At 30.9% G+C, this 10,914-nt stretch overlaps 1 protein-coding gene across 2 annotated transcripts in view; it reads left to right on the plus strand.

The window, feature by feature from the left end:
• The window catches only part of LOC140435033 (prestin-like), an 80,979-nt gene extending 78,970 nt beyond the window's left edge, over window positions 1-2,009 (plus strand). For both annotated transcript variants that reach the window (XM_072523709.1, XM_072523708.1), the window contains one exon: window positions 1,572-2,009. In XM_072523709.1, coding sequence (XP_072379810.1) covers window positions 1,572-1,747 — 176 coding nt within the window. In that variant the 3' untranslated portion in view covers window positions 1,748-2,009. The remainder of the gene's footprint in view (window positions 1-1,571) is intronic.
• The last annotated feature ends 8,905 nt before the right edge of the window (window positions 2,010-10,914 follow it).

The raw sequence follows: 10,914 nt of genomic DNA on the forward strand, positions 1-10,914 counted from the left end.
GCTAAATGCTGCTCTAGCTCGTTCTATTCTCGCCTTAATTTCTGTGGCCTGTTTCCATTTTGCATTTACGTTGGTGCCAAGGTACACATAAGATTCTACATGGTCAATTAGTATGTTAGTATGGAAAATGCAAATGAGGGCATAAAAATAAACGGCGAGTTAACGAACAATATAAGATATGCCGACGACACGGTGATCCTTGCCAGCATCATAGACGAATTACAGCAGGTAATGGAAAGAGTTTATTCAGTTAGTGAGAAATACGGCCTGAGCCTCAACTTCAAGAAGACAAAGTGGATGCTGATAAGTAGGAAGCAACAGCCTGCTCGACAGTTACGGATAAGTAACATACTAATTAACATACTGAACAACTATGAATACTAATACAAATAATTTTTACATGCAACTAAATTCCAAAAAGTTGGCATACTAGCACAATGACTCTAATTTAAAAAGAAAATTCGCCTCGTAAGACGAATAAACTGCTAGTACTTTTTTGAGCTTGGCACACTGTTGCTTGGCACACAGAGACAGGAGAATCCGATGATATCAAAATCAAACGTGGGGTCTGACAGGGATGAATACTGTCGAAAGGAGTTGTTAACTATAATAATAACAGGCAAAATCGGATACCTTGGTTACATCATGAGGAACAGCGAAAGATATGGATTGCTGAAATTAATTCCACAAGGAAAAATAGAAGGAAAACGAGGACCAGGAAGGCAAAGAATTATCTGGCTGAAAAATCTACATTCGTGGTTCAACACAACAACCACAAATCTTTTCAGAGCAGCCGTTTGCAAAATACAAATTGCCATGTTGGTCGCCAACATTCGGAACGGATAGGCGCTACAAGAATAAAAAGGTGAAAAAAGAAGAAGAATGATGCCTAACCATAAGCTGTGTGTTTGTTAATATTAAGTTAAATATGTTAGTTTCAGGAAGGTAAAAGGGTAAATGTTCCGAAGATCTGGTTACAATTACTTCTTTGACTAATTTCTCCAGATTACGTTTTGAAAATAATTTTCAATTCATTCAAGATCAGAACCTATATACTGAACTGAATATACTGAACGGAAATAAAATACTTGCAGGATGAAGTATCCATCAAGATGAATCTATCTGAAAAGAAAATACATAATTTATCATGAAAATATCCAAAAAGAAAGCAAGTAAATCCAAATAACTGTTTACAATAAAAAGTTTAACTAAAAAACCTTACATATTATAAAGCACGAAGAGAAGCATGCACTTCGCTAGGACTCAAAAAATTATCGATATCAGGAGAGGTTCCGAAAAGAAATTAAAATGAGTCTTGATCGGTCATATATAATTTTGTACAAAGCATCTACATATTTTGTAAATGTAATAGCTTTTGTTAAAAACCAGCGATATGATTACCCCAAACTTAGGGTGTAATTTTTTGTTTCAATTTTTAATCTTGCCATAAAAAACTTAAATATTTCATATATTCTAAGCTCTTGAATGGCTCTTAACAACTATCATTTTTTAAATTCTTATTTATTTCTTATAAACAGTTAATTTAATTTTCATTTTCTTTTTATTTGCAGATGATATCTATAACTTGTTACACAAATGTGGATTACTTTCAAAAGAAAAGGAGTCCCTTAGAGTTTTCCCAAGTATACACGACGCTGTGCAAGCTGCAAGTTATGCTATGAAAATTCCAATTGAGCTTCAAGTTAGAGTACTGCCAAATACTATGATTGCAAATGAAGAAAGTTGAGACATTTCATCTGATAGCCAATAAGGGATTAAAGTTACATTTATGCTATTGTTATGAAGAAAGCAACATTTTAAACGTGAAATTACTCAGCTGCTCAACAGAACACAACTGATACTTTACGTAAAATGGTTTTCAAAATGCAGGGATAAAACTCGCGTTATAGCGACGTAAACGATATTAAGATATATATGAAATTGTAAAAATGTATATAAATTATTTATTACTAGTATGTAGATAAAAAGTAAAGAAATCTTTTACATTATCATAAGTTTTATTATTTTACGACAATCTCCTTCTTTCAGAGCCTATCCCCTATGGATGTTATTTGCTATTGAACAGCATTGGGTAACCATAGTCGACTATGCACTCATAACTTTGAAATTTAAGTATGTGCTGCATATAATTCATATGTCAGGTCTATAAAAGTTGGAAAACTTAATTACAATAAAGTTTCTTACCTTAAAATAAACTCATGTTTCAAGATTTTCTCATAATTTATTTACAAATTAAAACGAATTTAAATATTAAAAAGATACAAAGTTACTTTTCTAAATTATAAATAACATAAATACTAAAATGAAATCACAAATACTATTTAAAAGGAAGATGACACTATCTGCTTTATCACAACTAGCTGACTCCTTTGTGGAACCAATACTGGTAACAACTCTGGTAACTACTTGATACCAACTAATCTAAATATGAGCATAACTTTGGGTGATACTGACTTGCAACGATATGATAGATACTTGGTTTATATTATATACTGACATCATTTTTAATGAACATACAATATACACGTATGTACGTTATATGTACGTTAATGTTTTAATAAAAACAAAAATATTTGTTTACTTATTTTTTTTAATGACCCTGTATCAACTACTGAGAGTTATTATCAGGGGATACAAACACAAATTACAAGTATTCAATTTCTTACAATGTATACGACTTAAATATATTACCATGCGGTCCACATGTATGGAATAAATTCATTTTTATCGTTATTATGTACTATCTGAAAAAAACCTGAAACAGGTCAATTTTTATTCTTAAATTGACAATTTACAGTATGAAAATATTATCCCCTTTCAGCACCCCCTTTGAATTATAAGCACCCCCTCGAAAATTTTAAATGACAAAGGGGGTCGTGTGGCACCTTGTTAGAAAGGGATTTTAGTCCTCTGTTCAGCAATATAAAGTTTTTTGAGTTGAGTGCAATCATAACGGAGAAAATTGATTTTTACAATTAAATTAAATGTTCAACTTGAGCACCATTATTCACTTCTTGACAATAACCGAACTGATTTTGAAATTCTCGTACAACATTTTGTATGGCCTCGGGAGTTATTTTGTTAGTTTCTTCCGTTATCCTAACTTTTAAATCAGCAATATTGCCTTGTCTATTAAAATATACTTTAGAAATAATCAGGTATTTTCGTATCTGTTCTGCTAAACATTAGGGAAATAACTTTGAAGATAATAATATTAGTCAAAAAGCCAAATAAACAATTGATATGAAACAAGTTGGCTGCTGTCATTTAGGTATCTAAAGTTACTAAAAGACGTCAGTATATTTGTGCGCGTATTAAATTTAATTATGGCTCATTTGTCCGGGACTCAAAAAATAGACATTTTAATTTTGATTGGTTTTGTTAATAAAACAAGAACTCAAAAGAAGGTTTGTGAAATGTTTGTTTGATAAATACCCTGGTCAACAAGTTTCGCAGTCTACAGTAAGAAAAATTTAAAAGAAGTTTCGTTATACTGGACATGTAAAAAATATTGAAAAACCAGATACAAATGTTAAATTTACTGATGAAAAAGAGTTAGATGTACTTCTAGAGATTGAGGAAAATGCACACAAGAAAACTCGAAAACTGGCCGCAGTCAATGATGTAAGTAAATCATATATTTGGAGAGTTTTGCATAAAGAAAAATACCACCCGTACAAAGTTCAGTTGGTTCTGGAGTTAAATGAAGATTATCCCGATAGAAGACAAGAGTTCTGTAAAATAATGATGTACAGAATGAACGCAGATTTGCAGTTTATAAACAAAATAGTTTTTTTCTAATGAAGCGACGTTTCATTTAAACGGAACGGTTAACAAACTCAGAGTTAATCCTCACTTAGTGTGTGAGACTCACGCAATATCCTACGAAAATTAACATTCGGGCTGATATCATTAACAATACAATTATTGGTCCTTATTTTTTTGAGGGCACAGTTGATGGTGAGGTTTATCTAGATTTTTTGATTAACTTTTTAGTGCCTACATTACGAAGATTTTTTCCTATTGTCAATCATCCAAATAAGATAGATCGAACTATTTACTTACTACCAACAAGACAGAGCTCTTCCGCATTTTGCACCTATAGTTAGAAATTATTTAAACGAGGTTTTTCCCAATAGGTGCATTGGAAGACGTGGAACGATCGAATGGCCGGCTAGATCCCCGATTTGACTCCTCTTGATCACTTCTTATGGGGTTATTTAAAATCTAAAGTATATTTTAATAGACCAAACAGTATTGCTAATTTAAAAGTTAGGATAACGGAAAAAATTAACAAAATAACCCCCAGGTCGTACAAAATGTTGTGCGAGAATTCCAAAATCGCCTCGGCTATTGTCAAGAAGTGAATGGTAGTCATTTTGAACATTTAATTTAATTGAAAATTTCATTGAAAAATACATTCTAAATATTATGTGACATTATTATCTTTATTCAACCTAAAGTTTTGTGAAAGAGACATTATCAAAATTTTACATCTTCAAAATCAATTTTCTCAGTTATGATTGCACCAAACTTAAAAAACTTTATATTTCTGAACAGAGGACTAAAGTTGCTTTCTAACAAAGTGCCACACGACCCCTTTTGTTATTTAAAATTTTCGAGGGGTGGTTATAATTCAAAGGGGGTGCTGGAAGCGGATAATATTTTCATACTGTAAATTGTCAATTTAAGAATAAAAATCAACCTGTTTTCGGTTTTTTTCAGATAGTACATAATAACGCCAAAAATGAATTTATTCCATACATATGGACCGCATGTTATATTAAATATTGTAAAATTTAATGTCTTTTAAATATTTCAGTACTTGGTTGAACTGGCAGCTTAGTAGATCCTTCATCTTGGTAGTGATGTTATTTTTTCTTCTTTCGTGGATGTATGTTTTGTATTCTAACAGGATATGTTTAACAGTGATTGGGATCTTGTAGTTGTGGCAGAAAGAAATGGGTTCTTTATTAATTAAGTGGATATGGGTGGGTATAGTATGTCCTAGTCGCAGTCGAGTTAGTACTTGCTCACTACATTTGAGTGGGAATGGTAATGTGGTGCCGACAGTTTCTATAAGTTTAAATCACATATTTCTGGTAAATTAGGAATAAGAGGTGGGTTTGGGGCAGTGATAATTTAGAATAATTACATTGGTTTGGTCTCTTCCGTTGAAGATGTGTGAATGGGGTTAAGTTTTTTCTTTAACCTGGTGATTTTATTTTTTAATTTTGAGTTGTGAGAGTAGCAGTGAATAATGTTAAGGATATCGGTTAATTCGGAAAGTTCATTTGAGTAATTTTTTGAGATAATTTTGGGATGTTTAGCATACAGAGTATTGACTAGAAAGTAGCATACTTCATTATAGTGTATTATAAATGGGGGTGATCGGTTTTTAATTTTTTTTAATAATTCCTGTAAAGAAATAATGTCGTAATCAGAGGTTTTGGTTGGTTTTTTCCTTTGTTTGTGTGTGGTAGAGGGAGTAAAGATTTGTGCGTCTATTTGTGGGTAATTTTGGTCAATGTCAGGTAAGGATGAGATTTGTCTTTTAAACTGAATAGATACCTAAGTACGTTGTTTGTTAATATTAACTAAAGGTTGCAAAATTTTCTTTTATTAAAGAGGGTTTTCTATAGTTTCAGTTATGGTGTAGTCCGTTTCCATGTTTTTTGTATTTCAGAGTCTTTACCATGTGTTTCAAGTGTCGTATTTGGAGGAATTTCTGATGGTACGTTTGGGGAGTTAGTTATTTTTGTATATCCTATTCATTATATGGCAACTAAACTTTTCTTTTATATTAATATACAACTTTTACAAGATTACATTTTTTTCCATTGTTTGTGTTTTTTAAAGATAGCGCCAAAAATTTTTCGTCCAAAATTTACTGCTCCATGGCGGACAGTTAATGTTGTAGCATGCTGCATCTGGTACGAGGTGTTTAAAAATTGACTTAGTATTAGAAAGTTTAAGAAAGGTAGCTGACAAAACATTTCTACAGCACTTTAGAGTCTGCTGATGGAATAAAGAGAAGACTGTTTACAAACAAATGAAAAAATAATAGCCGAGGGAACGATAGAATTAGAAATAGAACAGGTAGAAAATAAATAGGTTAAAGTAATAAAATTTAACAAAATTCTCAGGCTCAGAGCTAGACCCAGAAATTATTAAATATGGTAAAAAGAAACTGTTTAAAGTACTTTGAAATTATTCTTAATGAAAGCGAAAATGTTCCAGAGGAATGGAAACAGTGCTACATGTCTTCAATGTAAGTGTGAAAGGCACAAAAACTGTTCCAGCAAATTATAGGGAAAAAGCAGTAATACTAACAACAGGCATATTATACTCAGAATGAAATCATATACAAAACTTAGTAGAAATATCCACAATATTATGAAACATAGTAGAAGTAGACATTAAAGACAAACAGCCTGAAGAATTAGCCCGGTTCAGAGCTAGATGATCTACCATAGCTAATTTATTTACATTAAAAATCGCGGTAGAAAAAAAGGTACAGAGAAATATTGATAGTCATTTCACCAAAGAAATCCTTACTGAAATCAGACGGCAAATCCTCAGAGTTGAAGGTGAACACACTGACTATGTGAAAATCGTGCTTGGAGTGAGGCAAGGCTGTATTTTGTCTTCCCTAATCTCCAATATGTACTCTGAAAGAATATTAATCAAATCTTTGCACAAAAATGAGAAAAAGTTTTCTACTAAATGGTTACCGGCTAAACAATATCATATATGCAGATGACACCATAGTATTTACAGACAACTTAGAAGACCTACAAGTTCTTATGAACAAAATCACGTATTACAGTCAACAATATGGACTCAATATAAACGTTAATAAGACAAAGCAGACAAGATAATTAGCACGAAAAGGATAACAGAAGGTCAACTCTACGTCAACCAATCCCCTATAGAAATAGTGACTCACTACAACTACCTCGGCACCATAATAAATGAAGAATGAACCACTAATAAGGAGATTAGAGCATACATCGGAAAAGCTGGATCCACCTTCAATCGGATGGGGGCCTTCTTCAAGAGTCACAACCTGTCTCTTGATATAAAAGTAAGAATGCTGCGATGCTACGTTCTCTCTGTGCTTTTTTATGGTGTTGAATCGTGGACCTTGAACGAAGATATGTGTGCAGAAAACTGGAAGCATTTGAGATGTGGCTATATCGGAGAATGTTTAAGATCCCGTAAACTGACCGAGTCATGCTCTCCTTCAAGCCATCCTGCAAGGAAAAATATTTGAAAAACGAGGTCCAGGAAGAAGAAGAACATCTTGGTTAAAGAACCTCAGAATCTGGTTCAATTCAAGATCTGTGCAGCTTTTCTGCACTGCTGCAGATAAGATAAAGATTGCCGTGATGATCGCCAACATTCGTAACGGGTAGGCACATCAAGAAGAAAAATATCATCAAAATACACTTAAAAAAGTATATGGTTTCGTGCTGATTTTATAGTTGTGAAAGGAAATGATGAACTTGAAAGTAAATCCAATTGTTATTAAGGCTACTTACAAATATTATGGGAAAAACTCTGTAAAAATTAAATTTAAAACAGAAATTACCATTCCATTTAAAACAATAAAGGTTTTAGACAAGAAAGTAGTTTACCATCCACTCAATTTTAGATTTATCTAGACAGATCTAAACCGATATGTAAAAAACTGTCGGTGTATGTCCCTCATACACTACTGCAAAATTTATATCAACATGTTCTAGACATATCTTAATAACTTTTTCTTCTTCTAATGGAGCTGCAACCCTTTATAGGCCTTAGCCTACCTAACAATTTTCTATGATTCTGCCCTGTCGGCTACTTTCCTTCGCCACTGCCTGATGTTCTTGGTTTAAGATCTCTCTCTACATCGTCCATCCACCTCTACGGAGCCTTACACTTATCCAATTTCGTTAGAGTTTTCATTTCTAAATTACTTTTACAGCTCGATTATCTGACATTCTTTCTAAGTGGCCAAGCCAGCTTACTCTTTGTGACTTTACAATTCTAACGATATCTGCACTCTACTTTAATTCATCCAGCTCATAGTTTATTTTTATTCTCCACTTACTAACGCTACAATGAATTGGTCCAACTATCTTTCTTACTATTTTGCGCCCAAATATTTTTACATAAAATCAATGTACCAAAGATCAGGTCTCAAGTTTCAATTGTTTTGTTTTGTTGGATACAAATTCCTGTATACAAAAAATTTTTAAATACTTATGTTGTTGACTTCTTAGATTAATCGTTTAAGCGATACTCTGAATTTAATATACGTTTGTTATTTTTGTGGTATACTTGTTGAGATATTACTTTGCAGTCTAACTTGGTAGTTAATGAAAAACGATATAAGTCGATTTACAATCTATTCTATTTATCAATGCAAAATTAGCATTGAGTGGTACACACTTAATAAAATTTTGTTTCTGTTCAACAATGTGTAGATAAAAAACTATAGATTTATGATAAGTTTCCCGGGAAGTATATTGTAAAGAGAATTTTGCAATATTCTGAAAAAAATATATAGTAAATAATAAATAAATTAAACGTAAAATAATTGGTTAACTATATACAATGTCAAGCAAATTTATGCAACAATTAAACATTTTTAGAAACGGGACAATTGGGATTATTTAATTTTATTTTATTTCAATTATTTCTATTTAATTTTAATTAATTTTATATTTTTTTTTAATTCTGTTTAACTCTATTTAATTTTATTTAATTTCTTTTTTTTTTATTAATTTTATTGAATTTTATTTAACTAGCGGACCAACTCGACATCGAGTTTTTTAAATGAAATTTTTATTTTGCGAGAAAAATATACAATATATACAATAATCGGAAGTAAAAATATTTTTGTCAATAACTCAAAAACTAGAAATGATAATTTCGTGAACTTACATTTTTGAACTCTACGTTGAATTCTCTATTGATTTGACTAATAAAAACGAAACCGGAAGTCGACCTCAAAACCGGAATGCAATTTTTAGTTCATCAAATGTCGACATGAATATCATATAGCAGTTAATTTTGCATGCTGATCACGAATCCGGTGTCAGATTTGCTCTATCTTGACGTTTTATGCGCGTTTCGGGTCACTTCTGGTGTCGGATCGCAACCGGAAGTACATATTTAGATTCGTCTCGACAAGACCTTTCGATCCATATATACATTGTGGGGTCTAAAACTTAAAGTAAATTTTATCTTCCGGTCATCTCAAAACCGGAAGTGAATTTTTGTACCAAAAGTATATTTTTCAATCACATACGTAATACTAATAATATTCCGAAAAAATATTTTAATTATCTAATATGGTTTTTGAGTAAAGTGGTGGACAAGAAAAGGGCTTAGCGTTTTAGTATATAAGATTTTATTTCATTTTAGTTAATTTTATTTAATTTTATTTATTTTTATTTAATTTTATTTAATTTTATTTAATTTTATTTAATTTTATTTAATTCTATTTAATTTTATTTAATTTTATTTCATTCTATTTCATTTTATTCGATTTTGTTTAATTTTATTTAATTTTATTTATTTTATTTAATTTTATTTCATTCTATATCATTTTATTTGATTTTATTTAATTTTATTTAATTTTGTTTAATTTTATTTCATTTTATTTAATTGTAATTAATTTTATTGAATTTTACTTAATTTCATTTAATTTTTAAAACGTTGACGTTTTGTTGAACGTCATTTTATTTTTATAATAAGTGTATATAATTGTTATAATAATCTTACCTTACAGTTACAGTAACCTACATTTTTAGCAAATTTTAACAACAGGACAAACAGTGTGACTTGTCGTCCTAGCATTTTATATAAATAGATACAGTTATTTCTTTTTGAATAAATAGCCCAGGCTGTGGGGGAAAAAAGGGTGATTTTACACTATAATCCAGGAATTTATGTAATGTGGCCTAGGTTATAAAGAGCAACCTCAGGAGCAATCTCTCAGTTCATTCAACAAAAATTTTTTGGTTATTGTTTATTTATGAGCGTTTATAGGTGCAAAATACGTATTTTTTGAGTTTTTTTCATATTTTCCTAAAGTAAGTATTTCTGTATAGATTATGAAAGTACACTAAAAGACCTTTAATTTGAGCCGGTATACGTTCAATTCAATTTATTTGGTATTTCAAAAATGACGAATGAATGTCAAAATTAAAAAACGTAATATTTACTGCAAAATTGCTTTTTTTATTTCAAATATATTACATTCAAGCCTATAAAATTACGAATCGAATGAGCCGTAGTATAGGTACCTAGATCGCTTAATTTGTTGCTGAGATACGTTAATTAGTTTATCCCACGATCTTCAACTTTGAATGCTCATAGGATTGCCAAAAAGAAAGGTAAAGGGCTAATTTTTGTTTCATTCTCTTCCTACAGCCGTAAATTTTTATATTCCATAGAAAATAATGAAAAAATTTTTTAACCCGTTAAAAACAATTATTTATGAAGTTGTAAAATTGCAGTTATAAACATTTAGAGCTGCAGCGCCCCCTATGTACCCTACAAATTTTTAATTTGCAGATTATTGTAGCTGGCTTCGAGACGAAGATTAAAAAAAAAGAGTTTTCTATGACCAATTGGAGCCGAGTTAGGATAATTTTTTTAAAATATCACAGAGGCTTTATTAATAACAATTAAGAAACGAATCTGGCGACGCTCGGAAAAATTTGCAATATCTCGGTGAAAAGTGAACCGATTTCGATGATTTTTTTTTTAAATTAAAAAATTACCCCCAACCCCCCTAAAAAAATTTTTTAATTCAATTTTTTTTTCAGTTTTTTTACTTTTACAATACTATTAAACGTAATCTACTAAAAAATTATTATTGAGAACATCCCCATGAAA

This window comes from Diabrotica undecimpunctata, chromosome 2 (genome assembly GCF_040954645.1).
Source record: "Diabrotica undecimpunctata isolate CICGRU chromosome 2, icDiaUnde3, whole genome shotgun sequence".
NCBI classification, from domain to species: Eukaryota; Metazoa; Arthropoda; class Insecta; order Coleoptera; family Chrysomelidae; genus Diabrotica; species Diabrotica undecimpunctata.